The sequence below is a fragment of the Canis lupus genome, chromosome 16 (genome assembly GCF_003254725.2).
Source record: "Canis lupus dingo isolate Sandy chromosome 16, ASM325472v2, whole genome shotgun sequence".
Lineage (NCBI taxonomy): Eukaryota > Metazoa > Chordata > Mammalia > Carnivora > Canidae > Canis > Canis lupus.
In genome coordinates, this window is record NC_064258.1 from 34,535,650 (window position 1) to 34,555,442 (window position 19,793).

General features: G+C 38.5%; 1 protein-coding gene and 1 pseudogene across 1 annotated transcript in view; one reads left to right on the forward strand and one right to left on the reverse strand.

The window, feature by feature from the left end:
- PPP2CB (protein phosphatase 2 catalytic subunit beta) overlaps positions 1-18,129 on the forward strand; it is a 33,997-nt gene extending 15,868 nt beyond the window's left edge. Inside the window, exons 2-7 of the mRNA XM_025420887.3 lie at positions 6,206-6,415; positions 8,784-8,957; positions 11,309-11,398; positions 11,539-11,700; positions 13,189-13,307; positions 17,425-18,129. Of these exons, the coding sequence (XP_025276672.1) occupies positions 6,206-6,415; positions 8,784-8,957; positions 11,309-11,398; positions 11,539-11,700; positions 13,189-13,307; positions 17,425-17,497 (828 nt within the window). The 3' untranslated portion in view covers positions 17,498-18,129. The remainder of the gene's footprint in view (positions 1-6,205; positions 6,416-8,783; positions 8,958-11,308; positions 11,399-11,538; positions 11,701-13,188; positions 13,308-17,424) is intronic.
- Positions 4,478-5,345, reverse strand: LOC112643096 (RNA transcription, translation and transport factor protein-like; annotated as a pseudogene).
- Positions 18,130-19,793: the final 1,664 nt, after the last annotated feature.

Consider the following 19,793-nt stretch of genomic DNA (forward strand, 5'->3'; position numbering starts at 1 on the left):
TCTCTCAAAACTCATTTAGGATCTGTCAGGATAATCTAGGATAAGCTCCTCCTGTCAAAATCCTTAATCGCATGTTTTTCACGTGAGATAATATTCACGGGTTTTGATGATCAGGAAGTGACTGTATCTTTGTGGGTGTTTTTTCAGCCTGCCACATCTTCCAGCACTCTGCTCTGCTGTTATGAGGGAGCAGCTCTTGTCCTTGTGGTCTGACATGGCCTCTGGAGTTCCAGCCATTGTTACATAAACATTCCAGGAAACAAGATGGAGAGTGTTGAAGGGCATGCCCCCTCCTTAAGGAAACTTTCTGATCCCCATGTAACAGTTCTTATATCTCACTAACCCGAACTTAGTCTTATGGCCCTTTTTAGCTGCACAAGAGGCTGGTACTATGGATTGAGTATTTGTGTCCTCCCAAAATTTATATATGAAGGCTAATTACCAATGTGATGGTATTTGGAGGTGAGGTCTTTGAGAGATAGGTTATGAAAATAAAGCTCCCATGAGTGGGATTAGTGCCATTATCAGAAGAGACACTAGAGAGATGATTTTTCTCACTACAATGTAAGCATGCCTCTACAAAACAGGATGAGGGTCCTCACCAGGAATCAAGTCAGCTGGCACCTTGATATTGGAATTTCCAACCTTCAGAACTGTGAGAAAGCAGTTTCTGCTGTTGAAGCCACCTCGTCTATTGTGTTTGTCATAGCAGCCTGAACAAGGCAGCTGGAAAGTAGTCTTTGAGCTGGGAATATGGCTACCTTGACTACAATTATATTAATTATGGAGAAGGAAGGAGAGAGTAGACATTGAGGTTAGGCAGTCTTTGCCTCAGATCACCTTACATTTTGTTAGCTACTGTCAGTTACTTTCCAAAGAAGATGTATAAATGTACATTTTCACCAATAGGGTATGAGAACAGCCTTGCTAAAAAAAAAAAAAGAAAGAAAAAAAGAAGAAGAGCCTTGCTAACAGTGGGTAAATGTCATTTATACCAATCTCATGGATGGAAAAGAAGCATATGTTTGTAGCCACTGCCCCTTTGTTTACCACCTAATGCATCGGGTTACTCCAGATGTGGTCTGGCCAACAGCAATGAAAATAATTACCTGCTGTTTTTCTGACTACTAAAAATGATGTGAACAACCAACAGGAAAAAAGTTAAAGGACAGGAAATAATCAGTAACTGAAAAGAGACATAGCCCCGGGCTGTGATCACGGAGTGACACAATGAGGTACCACTCCTTACTATACCCTGCCACTCCAAACTATGTGCATGAGCCAGCAAAACCCAAAGGATTCTCATTGATATCCCAGTATCTCTGAAAAGAGACAGTTAAGTGGGATCTTGAGCTCACTCCTCTTTTATCTGAGAAATAGTGGAAATGGGTATTGGAAAGAAATGGGGAATGACAGGGACAGAATTGAATGCATCAAGACTGCTCAAACTAAGACAACACATTGGCTGGGGAACATGTCCAAAGCCTGAGAGTATTTTCCTGTGGGAATGGAGTGGCCCCTAAAAACCCTCAGTTTGTAGGCATTCTAGATCCCACATTCCCCCTTGTGAGCCCTCTCACCTTTCTTGGCTACAAAAAGAATTTCAGTTCTTTTGCACCTTGACTTTAAACCTGTGGTTCATTGGGGAAGTACAAATCAACTCCACATGTTGGTAGAGTGGGAGTTAATAAATGTCACACAATATGTTGGAGTAAATAGAAAGTTTAGACTGATAGCTCAGTGACAAAGGGAGAACAGCATGGCAAGCAAATAACTGCCAGCAAGGAAGGAATATATAGCTTGGGAAATACACTATACAAAGAACCCAATATAAAAAAGCAAACTTCATCCTAAGGAACAGGAAGAAACAGTGTGATACATGACGATGTTGCCTTGGGAGGTAGGGCTTCTGCCATTCGAATCCAGACAAATGCTCCCTCAGAGGAGTCCACGAAAGGAAAAAACAGGATGGCAGTTTATTTTCCTGTTCCTTCTTTCTCTTTTCCACTGGTCAAGATGCACACAATGAAATGACTCCCACCTATTTCCAGATTGTGCATCCCACTTTCAGCCCCTAACCATGTGGCATTCCATCCATGTCTGGAAATAGAGGAGCAGCTTGGCAGAGTCCAGGCCCAGCGTGAGGACCACGTCCACAACTTCAGCCTAGATTCTAGCCAGCTCAGGGCACCATCAGTGATGACAGCAGTACAGTTCAAAAGACTGCTTCTTCAGGAAAATCTGAGAGAGTATAGATAGAGGTTGTTTCCAGTACAAATAAGAAATCAGGAAACAGAGTATGGGTCTTTACAAAAGGATGGCACTATATAAATAATGCTGGACTAGCTGATTAACCGATAGGAAAAATAAAGAAAGAATGAATCACAGGGTTCCTGCCTGGCTCAGTCACAAGAGCATGCGACTCTTGATCTTGGGAGTTTGTAAATTCGAGCCCCGCATTGGGTGTAGAGATTACTTAAAATCTTTTAAAAGAAAAAAAATCCCTACATTATATCATATAACAATTTCCAGCTGAATTAAATACCTGTTAAACATGAAAAACAAAACTAGGATAAAAAATGCAGGAGTGCCTTTTTTTACCATCTTCATGGAGAACAGGGTTTTTTGTTTTTGTTTTAAGCTTTTATTTGTTTAAGTGCGCACAAGGGGTTGGGGGAATGAGGTACAGAGGGAGCAGGAGAAGCAGACTCTTTGCTAAGCAGGGAGCATGGCACAGAGCTCCATCCCAGAACCCTGAGATCATGACCTGAGCCGAAGGCAGGTACTTAACTGAGCTACCCAGGAGCCAGCCCCTGGAGAACAATTTCTAAAAGAAGACCCAAGCAGCACAGATCATAAAGAGGGAAAACTAGTACAACTCTATAGGGAAAATATAAACCAAATAGAAAAATTAGCCTAATTTTGAGTTAAGCATTTCACCAAAAAAAAAAAAAAAAAAGACCAATAAACATTAAAAAGCCACTTAAGGGCAGCCCGCGTGGCTCAGCGGTTTAGCGCCACCTTCAGCCCAGGGTGTGATCCTGGAGACCCGGGATCGAGTCCCACGTCGGGCTCCCTGTGTGGAGCCTGCTTCTCCCTCTGCCTGTGTCTCTGCCTCCCTCTCTCTTTCTCTCTCTCTCTCTCTGTGCCTCTCATGAATAAATAAATAAAATCTTTTAAAAAAAAAGCCATTTAAAAAAAAATTTACCTGTCAGAGGTGCAAAATAAAATACTATTTCACACCCATTGGCAAGAATGTTAAGATCGGTTAACACAGATGCAGAATGATAGGAACTCAAAATTCATGCTTTTAATGCTCTTTAGATGATCATATCTGGCAAGGCAGATATCTGTCGCTAAAATTCTACTCTCCTACAGCCTCCACTTTTCTGTGCTGGGTCCTACCTTAAGTTTCATCCTTAGTGTTTGAATTCTGTTGCCATGTCATTTTCTCTGCCATCACCCTCACATATTGGGTTGTTTCTTACTCTTAGTTTGTATGTCTACAATGGGCCCAGTTCTTACCTCTTGTTCTTCTTGGTTTTCTGTTCCTAATCTGCCACAGATCTGGAAACTCCATAAATAGCTTATTAGAATTTTGCACATAACAATAGGGCCAGAAAAAGCCCTAACAGACTCTTCTGGCAGGTTAGTGGGGAGGTACATCTACTTTAATCATAATCTGCTTTATACTTCAGAGGCCTTTTTAATTTGCTCTGATTCTGGGCTCTTTCTATTAGAGTTGCTGGGTAGATGAGGTATAATGTTAGAAGGTGTTTACCAAAAAATTAGAATAACTGATTTGTAACTTTATTAACCTTTTTAAAAATGCAAATAAGGGCCATCCGGATGGCTCAGTCATCTGTCTGCCTTCCTCTTAGGTTGTGATCTCAGGGTCTTGGGATCGAGCCCTACATCAGATTCTCTGCTCAGTGAGGCATCTACTTCACCCTCTCCGTCTCCCCCTCCGTCCTGTTTGTGTTTGAGTATGCTCTCTCTGTCTCAAATAAGTAAATCTTAAAAAATAAAAATGCAAATAAGATTATTTGTTGAGAGGGAAGAAAGGGGGGGCTTTTTGTTTTGTTTTTAAATAGGCTCCATGCCCAGCGTGGAGCCCAGGGCAGGGCTTGAACTCACAACCCTGAAATCGAAACCTGAGCTGAGATCAAGAGTTTGACGCTTAACTGACTGAACCACCAGGTGCCCTCCAAAAAAACAGGGTTTTTTTCCACTTTCCTGAACTTTATTAAAGAAAAAAACTATGGGGATCCCTGGGTGGCGCAGCGGTTTGGTGCCTGCCTTTGGCCCAGGGCACGATCCTGGAGACCCGGGATCGAATCCCACGTCGGGCTCCCGGTGCACGGAGCCTGCTTCTCCCTTTCCCTCTGCCTGTGTCTCTGCCTCTCTCTCTCTATGTGTGTGACTGTCATAAATAAATAAAAAATTTTTAAAAAAAAGAAAAGAAAAAAACGATGGTAAATCTTGAGAACATAATCAATTTTCTAGGATTCTTCCCTTGAAAATGTGACATTTGATTTCCAAACACATGCCAGAGCGTACATGGTTCCCAATTGTACTAATCAGATGAGAAGCTGAAATCCTAAAACGTTCATCTTCCAACTTTACCCAGTCTGTGGTCTGTCTTTGGATCAGCAATAATTGCCTGAACAGCTACTATGGCTTCGTTAATTTTTGTCTGTAGCTCTCTGAGCTCTTCTATATGCAGTAATCGCAGAATTTGAGCAGCTTCATTAAGAACTGCATCTCCTGTGTCAAAACCAAGAACGTGTTTATCTAACGCTACAGGCAAGCCCTCTTTTGTTTGGTTTGCTTTGGCAACTGCATCTTATGTCAGGCACTCCCGTACCAAAATGCGAATTGCCTTAAGCATTACCAGGTAATCATCATGATGCTGAATCTGAGGAAGGTTAGCCAAAGCCATTAAACCAGTCTTAAAATCAGGATTATTTACATCCAAATTGATCAACGGCTCGGCATTTTAAGCTGCGTTGTCAGCAATCTTTGTATTTATAGGGTACCAAGTCCTTGTATTTTTCAGCATTATCTCTATATTGAAGTCTAACAGCTAAACCAAGAAGCCAGTCAATTGCTTCTTGTCGATCTTGAATCTTGAAAGGACAGTTAACATCTCTGAGATACTTTTCAAAGAACTTGGGCCAGTCACTGCTGTGGATGTTTCTTAAATTACCTCTGTCTACAATCTTGTAGTGTCTGATTTTCTGGTCTTCAAGCCAAACAATAAAGTTTCTAAATTCTGTTTCGTCTTTGCAGTTGAAGCCAGCCAGGTTGTGGTGGTAGAGGGCCATCAGCTTGCGTCAGAACATGGTCCTCGTGTCTCCCAAAAAACGGTTTTTGAGATAGAATTCCCATTGACATCTTTCTCATGAATATAGTGCATTCATTTAGAGTATACAGCTCACTGCCTTTTAGTATAGTACAGATATGTACATCACCACAGTATTAGAACATTTTCATTACCCACCAAAGGAACCTCTTGTACGCTTTTATCCCTTACTCCTCTCAGCCCTAGGCAGCCTTTAAATCTTTCTGTCTCTGTTGATTTGCCTCTTCTGGATGTATCATGTAATTTGAGTCATAATACATATGGCCATTTGTGACTGCCTTCTTGCATTTAACAGTGTTTTCAGAGTTGTGGCATGTATCAGTACTTTTTACTGCTGAATAATACTCCACTGAATGAGCAATATCACATTTTATTTATCGCCTCATCACTTATTGGACATTTGGGTAGTTTCTACTTTTTGGCTATTATGAATAAAGCTGCCATGAACATGTGTAAACTTAAGTTTTTATTTCTCTTAAGCATATACCTAAGAACAGAATTGCTGGATCACATGATAATTCTGTTTAACATTTTGAGGAACTAAAAAAAAAAAAAAAAAAACATTTTGAGGAACTGCCAGACTGTTTTCCATGGCAGCTGTACCACTTTACATTCCCACCAACAGTATTTAAGAGTTCCAATGTCTCCATATCCTCAGAAACATTTGTTACCTTTTAAATTTAGCTATCCTGGTAGATGTAAATTGGTATCTCATTGTGGTTTAAGTTTTATGATTTTCTAAGACTAATTTCAGATGTCTTTTTTCCCAGTATTTATTTTAATATGCAAAAAAATGACGTTTTTAATGATTTCATTCCTTTTTTTTTTTTTTTTTAACAGGCTAAGGAAATTTTAACAAAAGAATCAAATGTGCAAGAGGTTCGTTGTCCTGTAACCGTATGCGGAGATGTGCATGGTCAATTTCATGATCTTATGGAACTCTTTCGAATTGGTGGAAAATCACCAGATACAAACTATCTGTTCATGGGCGACTATGTAGACAGAGGCTATTACTCAGTGGAGACTGTGACTCTTCTTGTGGCATTAAAGGTATGATGAATGAAATCCAATTTTTTTTCCAAACTTAAATGCGAGGGTGGCTATATTGCATGTCATCTGTTCTATTTTATGATCTATTCAGTTTATAGCCCCTTAAAATATAATAGTTGGTTTTACACCTTGTAAAAGAGAATGAAAATGATGCATTGAACTTGCCCTGCCTACTTCTGTACCATTCCCTTAGGTAATTCACAGCTGAAGTCTTGGAACCATTTTTTACTTAGGCAGGTATCCCTCATATACAGTCAATTAGCAAGTTTTTTTTTAATTCTTGCCTTGAGAAGTCTGTTATTCCGGTTTCTATTTTTGGCACCCAATCCATACCTTCATCACTTCACAGCTTCAGTTAGTGTAAGAGTATGGGAACTAATGTTTCTGACCCCTCCAAATTTGCCTTACATGTGTTTTAAGATTAAATCTCCGTTATTTAACACTTTCCTGTTGTTACTTTTCTGCTCCCAAACTCTTCAGAGATTCCATGTTACCTATAGAATCAAGCTCAGACTCCTTGGCTGGCCCTTTTTAGTGTAGCCAGAATTTGTCTGCCAGTAGTTGGTAGCATAAATTCTGAGTCTCCAGTCAAAGAGTTTCAGTGCTCTGCCTGTCTTCATTATTTCTTTCTCTGATTTCCCCATAAGGTCACCCTGATTTCTTAAGTCTTCTGCCAAGACTCAGTTACATCTTCCTTGAAGCCTTCACCCATTTTAGCCTTACTCCTTCTACACTCAATTACTGGGAAACTTACTTTCCCACCCCTTATTTATATTGCATAGTGTTTTGTTTTGTTTTTTTACATCTTTTATTTTTATTTTACTTTTTTGTTTATTGATTGTCTCTGCTGACTGAAATGTGCATCAAGAGGAGCACACTATGAATTTGTGTTGTTTTCTATCGCATCCCCCAAAGAACAGTGCCTGACTCATAGTGGGTGCTCAGTAGACGTTTGTGGAATGACTGAATGAATACATGTCAAACACGGAATTTGGAGAAAATATGACTTGTGATCCAACTCTTCTTTAACTTATTAGCTCTTGACCTCAGGAGTAACTTTTTCTGAGTCTCAGCCTCATTTAACTCATCTGTAGCAAATCGTCCATGGACCAGTCTCCTTGTTCGTGAAACTCGAATCCAGTCTTTTTATTTAGGCTCCAGAGTAGTTTCAGGATGTTTCCCTACTGTTAATCTGCATGGGTTAGCTCTGTTCTTGCAGCAACTGCACTATCAGTTATGAAAGATGCCAGACACCATGCCAGTCCCTTCAACTCTTTCCTCTGCTGAAGCGATTGAAGGAGCTCTGAAGGAAACACTTTAGCTCCTCACTGCGCAGTTTGAATGTATTATTTACATCTCATACCTCGTAAGTGAGATGAGTCTCTAAACAGAAGTCATCTATTAATGTTTATGTGGATCTGGCACCTAGCTTTAAACAGTGAGCTTAATTTTGGACACTTAATGGTAGTTTATATGTATAAATTGAAATACAATTTGCGCTTTTAGGTTAATTTGATTTACAGAATCTGTTGCTTTTTCATACTTATCAGACACATTCCTAACTAAATAGTATGCTATAAGGTATGTCTCCGTGTTTTGTTATGAAAAGGAGACTTTAAATACATTTGAAATCTTGTCCAGATTTGGCAAGGGCCTGTTTTTGTTAGCAAATAGTCTTTCTGTGGGAAATAAAAATTGAAAGTGGAGAAAGAAATTAATATATAAAGGAGTTTATCTCAGGTACAAATCTGTAACCTTCTGTATTCATTCAGCAATAAGACATCATAGTGTTGTGGAAAGACCTAGAAGACTAGTGATCATATGAGGATGAAGAAGATATTAAAGACCAAGAATCAGGGATCCCTGGGTGGCGCAGCGGTTTGGCGCCTGCCTTTGGTGCAGGGCGCGATCCTGGAGACCCGGGATCGAATCCCACGTCGGGCTCCCGGTGCATGGAGCCTGCTTCTCCCTCTGCCTATGTCTCTGCCCCTCTCTCTCTCTCTGTGACTATCATAAATAAATAAAAATTAAAAAAAAAAAAAGACCAAGAATCAGATACAATTTTATTATAATAGCAGGTATCAGTTAGTAAGGGTTCCAGTGAGGGTGGTATAAATAGAAATGAAGAAGGACTATAAATATTTTGAAGGTCAGTCAATAATGAGAAAATTTTTAATTTTGAAACAGAATTAACATTTAATGTAACAGCACACAAAATATAAACATTTAAAGAATTGGGTCAGAAAAAAAAAATAAAGAATTGGGTCAGAAGTTAATGTGCTTAAAAAAAAAAAAGTTGTTAATGTGCTTAATGTAATTCTAGTAAAAATATGTTTTATACCATGAATTTCTTTTGCTCTTCATGCAGGTGCGTTATCCAGAACGCATTACAATATTGAGAGGAAACCATGAAAGCCGACAAATTACCCAAGTATATGGCTTTTACGATGAATGTCTACGAAAGTATGGAAATGCCAATGTTTGGAAATATTTCACAGATCTATTTGATTATCTTCCACTTACAGCTTTAGTAGATGGACAGGTGTGTATCCGCTTGTTTGGTGGGTGGGGGAGGAATGAAAGAAAAGATTTTCGATTAGTAATTTAGGGTTTAGATTTACATGACATGATTTCTGCATCTCCTTGGCTTTTTCTGCTTCTTTTCCTTCTAATTAAAATCTCAGAATAGTGAATTAGGATAAGTTTTATGTACATTGTGACCGGCAGAGTTCCCTTTTGTCTCAGATATGTGTGTAAATGTTTCGGCCAAAGAATTTGTCAATATGATTTTTCTGTTACAGATAAATATCATAAATAAATAAATAAATAAATAAATAAATAAATAAATAAATACTTAAGATCCTGAAGTACAGTATTAATAAAGCAAAGCTGTTTTTTAAAACTATCTCCAGGGCAGCCCTGGTGACGCAGCGGTTTAGCACCGCCTGCAGCCCGGGGTCTGATCCTGGAGACCTGGGATCAAGTCCCGTGTCAGGCTCCCTGTATGGAGCCTGCTTCTCCCTCTGCCTGTGTCTCTGCCTCTCTCTCTCTGTCTCTATGAATAAATAAATAAAATATTTTAAAAATAATACATAAATAAATAAACTAGTTCCATACATATACAGTGTTTGCTGGTTACCATTAATAACTTTTTATTCCTGTTTTCATGGTAATTGCAAGCAGTAATATTGTATATTACATCTCTATTAAGAAGTACATGCTTTGTTTCCACCTGTAATGAGTATTATAGACATACTGTAAAACATTCAGAAATATAAGAAAATTGTGCAAGTTTCTATTATCCCAGTTTCTAACATAATCACTGTGAACATGAACTGATTTAACTTTTTTTTTTTAATTTAACTTTAAATATAAAACATGTGGTACCAAAAAATAAATATATAACCTATGGTACAACTGTACAGTTCCTAAACTGCATAAAAGCCCAGAATTGTCATAGGCATAATAGATCCATTCAGAATTTGATTATAACCTTTTCTGTGTGTCCTAACCTGCCCCTTCCCCTACTCCCTCAAATAAATAAATCTTAAAAAAAAAAATGGCCACCAAAAACCACTAAGAATGAGAAATAAGACATTACTATCAGAGGATGGGTCTGGGGATAGATATTTTACCCAAAACATACAAAACAATGTATTTTTCAGTTTTGTCTTAGAAATTCTTGCTAGTGCACTGAGCAATAAAAATAATTAAAATGGGGCAGCGTGGGTGGCTCAGTGGTTTAGCACCACCTTCAGCCCAGGGCATGATCCTGGAGACCCGGGATCGAGTCCCATGTCGGGCTCCCTGCATGGAGCCTACTTCTCCCTCTGCCTGTGTCTCTGCGTCTCTCATGAATAAATAAATAAAATCTTTAAAAAATAATAATTAAAATGTATAAACATTGAGAAGAAATTAAGAAATATTTTGCTAACAACATGATTATGTACTCAGAACTCTAAGAAAGCTGAAAAGCTACTGGAGCCAATAACAGGAATTGGTAGTGTCTTTGCTGTAAGAGAAGCAACAAAACTTACGTGTTAGCAGGAAATGTAATGGTGAATCCCAAGAATAAAGATCCTATTCACTAGAGAAGGGGGAAGAAACACTACAAAATATTTTAGAAATTTTCCACAGAGGGGATCCCTGGGTGGCGCAGCAGTTTAGCGCCTGCCTTTGGCCCAGGGCGCGATCCTGGAGACCCGGGATCGAATCCCACGTCGGGCTCCCGGTGCATGGAGCCTGCTTCTCCCTCTGCCTGTGTCTCTGCCTCTCTCTCTCTCTCTCTCTCTCTCTCTCTGTGTGTGTGTGACTATCATAAATAAATAAAAATTTTAAAAAAGAGAAATTTTCCACAGTGAATATTATTAAACTCTATTTTGAAAAGAAGAGCTATCAAGATTTACATTTTTAGGGGCAGCCAGGGTGGCTCAGTGGTTTAGCGCCACCTTCAGCCCGGGGTCTGATCCTGGAAACCGGGGATCGAGTTCCCACATCAGGCTCCCTACATGGAGCCTGCTTCTCCCTCTGCCCGTGTTGCGCTCTCTCTCTCTCTCTCTCTCTCTCTCTCTCATATGAGTAAATAAAATCTTAAAAAAAAGATTTACAGGGATCCCTGGGTGGCTTAGCGGTTTGGCGCCTGCCTTTGGCCCAGGGCACGATCCTGGAGTCCCGGGATCAAGTCCCGTGTCAGGCTCCGGACATGGAGCCTGCTTCTCCCTTCTGCCTGTGTCTCTGCCTCTATCTATCTATCTATCATGAATAAATAACTAAAATCTTTAAAAAAAAAAAAAAAAGATTTACAATTTTTTAAAGATTTATATTTTGTAACCATTTATTTTACTCTGAATTAACTTTCAGCATTTAAAACTTTTTTTTTTTATTCACAAACAGATATTCTGCCTCCACGGTGGCCTCTCTCCATCCATAGATACACTGGATCATATCAGAGCTTTGGATCGTTTACAAGAAGTTCCACATGAGGTAAACTTAGTTTTAATTTTGAAAGGAAAGAAATATAACCACATTGTGGTAAAGCTAAATTGGTTAAACTTGACTGTTAAATTTTTTTTTTTTTTTTGACTGTTAAAAATGTCTAACATGTACTTAATTTTCTTGGCCAGGGCCCAATGTGTGATCTGTTGTGGTCAGATCCAGATGATCGTGGTGGGTGGGGTATTTCACCTCGTGGTGCTGGCTACACATTTGGACAAGACATTTCTGAAACATTTAACCACGCCAATGGTCTCACACTGGTTTCTCGAGCTCACCAACTTGTAATGGAGGTATGATGATGATTTTTATTTCAAATAGATCTATGTCTCTGTAATAAGGCTTCATGAAACATTCCTCCCTATTAACTAAACAAAAGGAGAAAAAAATTGAGCTGGTTTTAGCAAATAGGGGAAAGTCCTAGTCAATTGCAATTTGAATGTCAATTGCAGACATGGTTCTTTACCTCCAAGTTTCCATGTGTATTTTGCAAACATAAAGATATTCTCATGTTACTACAGTATAATTACCACAGTCTAGAAGTTTGCATTCATATAATACTATGATCTAAACACTTCATTTGAATTTTTTTAGTATCTCACTAACATTATTGTTTGGAAAAAACGTAATCGTGTGTATGCTTTTGTAATCTAATCCAGGATCTGACTGAATGCTACATTCAGTCTCTTTTGATATGGAAATAATTCCTTGGATTTTCTCTGTTCGGTGAACAGTTCTTTGATTTTATGTTGTAGAAATATCCTCCATTTATGGTTTGACTGATGTTTCCTTAAGATTCGGGGTATGCATTTTGGGCAGGCACACCACAGCATGATGTGATATTCTCCCCAGTGCATCATATTAGGGTCAGCTTAGTATTTTTTAAATACTAAAGGAATATAAATAGAATTTTTATTCTTTTAAATCAGAGAATAGCTTCAAAATGTTAGAGAAAACTTCAACCCAATTGTGGCATGAGGAGTTAATAATGGAATATATGGTTAATAAGGAATATAAATTCATATGGTAAAGGTAAACATAATCATATCAGTAATCCTAAGAAATGTGAATGGATGAAAATGTTTACTTCCCTAAAAATACTGAGACTCTGAATTAGATAATAAAAATTCAGCTGTTACTTGGGATGAATCTAAAACATAATGAAAAACATAAATAAAAATTAAAACTTAATGACACTACAGACTATAAGTAGAGGGGAAATGGTATATTGGAATATCAATTAGGTAACTTTCCAAAATACAGCTAATAGTGTTCATCAGAATACCTCTAAGATAAAGAGTATATATAGAAAGAGGTCATTACTGATGAAAATTGGTCCAGTTCTCTAGGGAAGAAATAATTCTGAGTTTGTGTTTACTTAGTAATAAATAGGTTGAAAATATATAAAGCAAAAACTGATAAAAGGAAAAATTGAATCTTCCATCATGGTGGGAGAAATTTTAATACATATTCTAGCCAAGACCTGAAGCATAGATTTAAATAAAACAACACTATTACTGAGCTCCATGTCGCAGTACCCTGTGCTCAGCAGTTAATATTCAACTGGAGGTTCATTGGAGGTGTGTAGTGTGTGTTTTTTTTTTGTTTTTTTTTTTGTTTTTTGAGGTGTGTAGTGTTAAGGATGAACGCCATTTAAGGCAGCATAGAAGACTACATTTCCACCAAGAATATTTGTGATTTCTGAATTTAGTTTTCTAAATTTACCCATGTCAGGAGTCTGATTTTATAGTGAAATGTTGGTGTTTTTCTTAATGCTGCAGGGATACAATTGGTGTCATGATCGGAATGTGGTTACCATTTTCAGTGCACCCAATTACTGTTATCGTTGTGGGAACCAGGCTGCTATCATGGAATTAGATGACACTTTAAAATATTCCTTGTAAGTAACAGAAAAAAATGTAATTGTATATAATTGCTTTTAGAAGGAAAAAGTTAAATGTACATTATTAAAATTAGAGGATTTCTGCTTCTTCTGCTTCTGTAATAGTGGCGTGAGGAACGTGCCAAACCCTCTCCCCAACAGAAACAATCACTTAACTGGAAAAAGTTATTTTAAACAATTATTGTAGGTTTCTGAATGTTGTCCTAAATGCATACAGCCCATAGAGAAACACTTATTTTAGAAAATCTAAATATCAGTAGTAGGGACACCTGGGTGGCTCAGCAGTTGAGCATCTGCCTTTGGCTCAGGGTGTGATCCCGGAGTCTTGGGATCAAGTCCCACATCAGGCTCCCTGCGTGGAGCCTGCTTCTCCCTCTGCCTGTGTCTCTGCCTCCCTGTGTCTCTCATAAACAAATAAATAAAATATTTTAAAAATAATGATAATAAATTTCAGTAGTAACAGCCAGCATCTGTGGAATTTGAGCCACCACCTGTTCCCTTCCCATCTTTCCAGATCCCTTGTATAGAAGCTACTCCAGAGTCAGTCTGCTCTGGGCCCTGCTCAGATTTTTCTCTGGTTTTAATCTGTAAGCTTCTGTTAACTAAACAGTTATTTAGAAGTTCCCTCTGGGTGGCACAAGCCACTTTTTGGTCAGAGGTTGTGCTCAAGCTTCTTTGGTCATTAAAATTTTAGGGCTCAGGACTCCTGGATGGCTCAGCGGTTGGGCATTCAGCTCTGGGCATGGTCCTGGAGTCCTGGGATTGAGTCTCCCATCAGGCTCCCTGCATGGAGCCTGCTTCTTCCTCTGCCTATGTCTCTGCCTCTCTCTCTCTGTCTCTCATGAATAAATAAAATCTTTAAAAAAAAAAATAAGGGCTCCCCCTAATCTAGTGAGACCACTAAGAATGTATATGGCTAAGAAGTTGCCATCAAAGTTGAAGAAATTCACATTTTGGTTCACAATTCAACCAAGCACTAGTACCTTGAATTCTCCTCGCTTGATTAATTCTGAGAGGGTTCAACTTTAAGGATGCACATAGTGTCCTTTTCCAGACTGTCGGAGATGTATGTAATTGGGATTTTAAGCCTGACTTCCTAGGATTTGCTCCTGGGTCAGAGTAACTTCTTCAGACAGTATTTGATTAGAGATTGTGTTTTAGCCCCTAGTATCATTGAGGATTATACCCTTTTGTTGATTAATCTATGTATTAGTTTCCTAGGGCTGCTGTAACACATTACCACAAAGTGGGTGTGTTAAATGGAATTAATTCTCACATTCGTGGAGGCTAGAAGTTTGAAATCAGGGTGTTGGCAGGGTGATGTTTCTAGGGGAGAATCCTTTCTTCCCTCCCCCTAGCTTCTGGTGTCTCCTACAATCCTTGTTTTATATAGATGCATCACTCCAGTTTCTGTCCTCAAATGGCACTCTCCCCTGTGTATCTATGTTTCTTCTTGTAAAGATGTAAAGATACCATCAGAATGATGGGGCACCTGGGTGGCTCAGTTGGCTAAGCCACTGACTTGATTTTGGCTTAGGTCATGATTAGGGTCATGAGATAGAGCCCCATGTTGGGCTCCATGCTGAGCGTGAAACCTGCTTGAGATTCTCCCTCTGCCCCTCCCCCATTCACCCTCCTCTCTTTAAAAAAAAGGGGGGGAGGGGGATGATGATACTACCAGATTGAATTTAAGGCTCAGCCTAATCCAGTATGACCTCACTTTAATAACATCTGCAAAGACCTTATTTCCAAATAGTGTCACATTCTGAGATTCTGAACAGACATGAATTTGGAGGGTAAACTATTTGACGCAGCATAGTCTGTATGTGACTTGGAAATGTTTTCAAGAATACCCTAAATGCAGGGTGCCTGGGTGGCTTGGCGGTTGAGCATCTGCCTTTGGCTAAGGGTGTGATCCTGGGATCTGGGATCGAATCCTGCATCGTACTCCTTGCGGGGAGCCTGCTTCTCTGCCCCCCTCTCTCTCTCTTATGAATGAATGAATGAATGAATATCAATCTTCTTAAAGAAGAATACCCTGGGGATCCCTGGGTGGCTTAGCGGTTTGGCACCTGCCTTTGGCCCCGGGTGCGATCCTGGAGTCCTGGGATCGAGTCCCACGTTGGGCTCCCGGCATGGAGCCTGCTTCTCCCTCTGCCTGTGTCTGTGTCTCTCTCTCTGTCTCTCTATCATGAATAAATAAATAAATCTTAAAAGAAAAAAATAATACCCTAAATGCTACTCTAATTGTTCCTGTGTGGGTATAGCTAAAATATGTGCACAGTCATGTTGATGTGATCCCAGGAAGGCTTTTCTTGACTCTTCTTTTGTGTACTCTGTTTCTTAGAAATTCAGCTGTATTACAAATGTGTGCATATTGTTTTTGCACCCATATGCCCCTGGTTTTTAAATCCGTTAGGAAAATGCAATTATACTGTCATTTATAATTACTGTTGTTTCTTAACTGGTAAGTTGAATCCAAAAGAAGAATATGAATAAAAATGAGAAGGTTAATATAACAAAATATTTGAATACACATGCTCTCCTTTCTCAACTTCTGTAAGGGCATGAGGTTGTATGAAATAGTAATTCTAACTGCCTTTTGGGGGTTATAACATAACATCAGATACTATATAGGAACAAATTTCTCTTTAATTCACTAGAATTTATAAATCTGCAGTAGTATTCCGTAAGTTAAGTTCTTGCGCAACTAGTAATACAATAATTTAGGAAAAATAACTGAAGTTATTAAATTAAAATGGCACACTAGAAAATATCCTTTTAATAAAAAGAAAGAAAGCAGTTAAAGTGGGAATCAAGAAACAGGAAAAGAAAATGGCAGGTATAAATCTAGTCATATCAATATTAAATGTGAGTGGTTTAAGTAATGCAGTCAAAAGGCAAAGATCAGATTGTTTTGTTTTTTAAGATCCAGCTTTTGATAGCTACGGAAAACATAATTTAGATTAAAAACAAATGGGTTAAAAGTAAATTAGGTGAAAAAAGATATACCATGCTAATAGCAACCACATGACTGCCGAACTGGTTATACTAATAATTAGACAAAATAGATTTCAAAGTAAAAATTGTTACTAGACATAAAGACATTTCACAATGATGAGTCATACGTTGAGAATTACCAGTTGTAAACATATGCACTTAACTATGGAGCAAAAATGAACAGAATTGAAGAGAGAAGTAGACTTTTATTCCACTTTATTGGAGTTGGAGACTTTATTGCACTTTCAGTCAGATCACCAGTGACATAGAAGATTTGAGAAGTACTATAAACATTTATGAACACTGCACCCAACAGTACCAGAATATGATTTTGTCACATGCACATGGAACATTCTCTGAGATTGACTATATGCTGGGCTATCAACCAAGCCTCAGTAAATTTAGAAATATTGAGGGATGTGTGGGTAGCTCAGTCCGTTGAGCAGCCAGCTCTTAATTTTGGCTCAGGTCACCTCAAGGTCATGAGATCAAGCCCCACCTTAGGCTCCACACTGGGCATGGAGCTTCCTCAAGATTCTCTTTCTCTCCCTCTGCCCCTCAAATATTGAAGTCATACAAAATATGTTCTCCAAACATAAAGGAATAAAACTAGAAAACTGGAACATGTATTAATATGTGAATTTTTTTTTAAGATTTTATTTATCTGAAAGTGAGTGAGCTCACAAGCATGGGTCGGGGCTGAGGAAGAGGGAGAAGCCGACTCTGCACCAACCAGGGAGGCTGACACCAGGCACCCCTAATCATTCTTAATCATGAGAGACTAAATGCTTTCTGTCTGAAGTCTAGAAAACAAACATGGCTATTTTCACGACTTTTATTCAACTGATAATTATATTGCAAATCTTTTATGCCAGGCACTGAACCAGACATTTTATCTGTTTCAGTTAAAACAGATAAAAGAGGTTCATCATTGAACCTTTGGGAGATAGTTTTATGGAAGAACACACCTGCAGCGACTGGCCCAGGGTCATTCCAGTCATAAACATGATAAAAGTGGAAATCAGTACTGCTCTTTATACTACAGTGTCTTATTCTTTGATTGCTTGCAAATTCAAGTCCTTTAACTATTTGCTTTCTTTTTTTCTATTTATAGCCTTCAGTTTGACCCAGCACCTCGTCGTGGAGAGCCTCATGTTACCCGGCGCACCCCAGACTACTTCCTGTAAATTTCTCCTGGGAAAAACTTGCCTTTGTATGTGGAAGTATACCTGGCTTTTTAAAATATATATATTTAAAAACAAAACAAAAAAAGCAACAGTAATGTATGTGTTTCTGTAACAAATTGGGATCTGTCTTGGCATTAAACCATATCATGGACCAAAATGTGCCATACTAATGATGAGCATTTAGCACAATTTGAGACTGAAATTTAGTACACTATGTTCTAGATCGGTCAGTCTTAACAGTTTGCCTGCTGTATTTGTAGTAACCATTTTCCTCTGGACTGTTCAAGCAAAAAAGGTAACTAACTCCTTCATCTTCTTTTGCACTTATTTGGAAATTTTAGTTATAGTGTTTAACTGGCATGGATTGATAGAGTTGGAGTTTTATTTTTAAGAAAAATTCACAAGCTAACTTCCATTTAATCCATTACCCTTTATTTTATTGAAATGTATAGTTAAATTAACTGAAGAAAAGATTCTTGGGAGTATGTTGTCATAACATTTTAAAAGGTTTCCCTTCATTTAAACTAAATTACTGTTTTATGTTGATCTGCATATTTCTGTATATTTGTCATGACAGTGCTTGCATCCTATTTGGTGTACTGAGCAAATAAACTTTCCATTTTAAACAAAAACAGATTGGTTTACTGTGGTACACTTTAAATGAAAAGTTCTGCTATTTTGACACTTGATAAAAAAAAATAAAACCTTTTAACCTGTGATAAACAGTTATGTTGAGATAATTTAAGTATAATAATATTCTTTGTATAAGGCTTATATTCAGAAGAAAACTTCAAATAGTAGGATCGTAACTTATAGACCATAAAAACAATTTTTATTTCTAAACATCATTTCAATAGGTAGTTTGTGGGCCACCTGGAGTGGCTCAGTCGGTTTAGCATCTGCCTTCAGCTCAGCCTGGAATCCTGGGATGGAGTCTGCTTCTCCCTCTCCCTTAGCAGCTCCCCCTGCTTTGTGCTCTCTCTCTCAAATAAATAAAAATCTTTTTTAAAAAAAATTAGGTAATTTGTGTTAATATATTCAAGTATGGAGTATATACTAAAACTGTAGAATGTTCTGTAGCTTAGAAGACTCTTAAAAGCCAAAGTATATTTTTATCCATTGGCTTAGAAAGAAGAGGAAATTAATCTCCAAAAGAAAATTTAGTAGAAGTAGTATACTAATAGCACCATTACTAGCGTATAATATAAATTCCAAGTAGGAGGAGGAAATGTTGAGGGTGAGTGGGAGGGTGGAAGACACAACTAAATTTAAGTCTATATTTATAGAAGAAAACAAGATGATAGAGTAACAACAATGGACAGAGTTCTCTAGTTAAAAGAGGGCCAAATTTGATTTTTTAAAATCCAACTATAGGGCTGCCCTCAACTCTTTATTAAGTCAAAGATGTAGGTATTTTTAATAAGATTGTTATAATAGAGGGGCAACTGGGTGGCTCAATTAAGCTTCTGACTTGATTTCAGCTCAGAATCATGAGATCGAGCCCCACATCAGGCTCCACTCTCTCTTCCTCTCCCTCTGCCCCTCCCCATCCTTGGCAGCAACCTCTTTGACATCAGCTGTAGCAACTTCTTACTAGGTACATCTCCAGAGGCAAGGGAAACAAAAGCAAAAATGGAATATTACGACTTCATCAAGATAAAAAAAGCTGCACAGCGGGCAGCCCGGATGGCTCAGCGGTTTAACACCTGCCTTTGGCCCAGGGCATGATCCTGGAGACTCGGGATTGAGTCCCACATCGGGCTCCCTGCATGGAGCCTGCTTCTCCCTCTGCCTGTGTCTCTGCCTCTCTCTCTCTCTCTCTCTCTCTCTCCTGTGTCTCCCATGAATAAATAAATAAAATATTAAAAAAAAAAGCTGCACAGCAAAAGAAACAACAAAACTAAAAGGCAACCTACAGAATGGGAGGAGATATTTGCAGATGACATATCTGATAGAGGGTTAGTATCCAAAATCTATAAAGAATTTACACACTCAACACCCAAAAAAACAAATTATCCCCAGTTAAGAAAAGAGCAAAAGTCACATTTTTCCTTTAAAAAAAAAAAAAAATTTTATTTAGGGATGCCTGGGTGGCTCAATGGTTGAGCGTCTGCCTTTGGCTCAGGGAGTGATCCTGGGGTCTGGGATCGAGTCCCACATCGGGCTCCTTGTGGGGAGCCTGCTTCTCCCTCTGTGCTGCTGCCTCTCTCTGTGTGTCTCTCATGAATGAATAAATGAAATATTTTTAAAAATAAAAGAGATTTTATTTATTCATGAGAGTGTGTACACAGAAAGA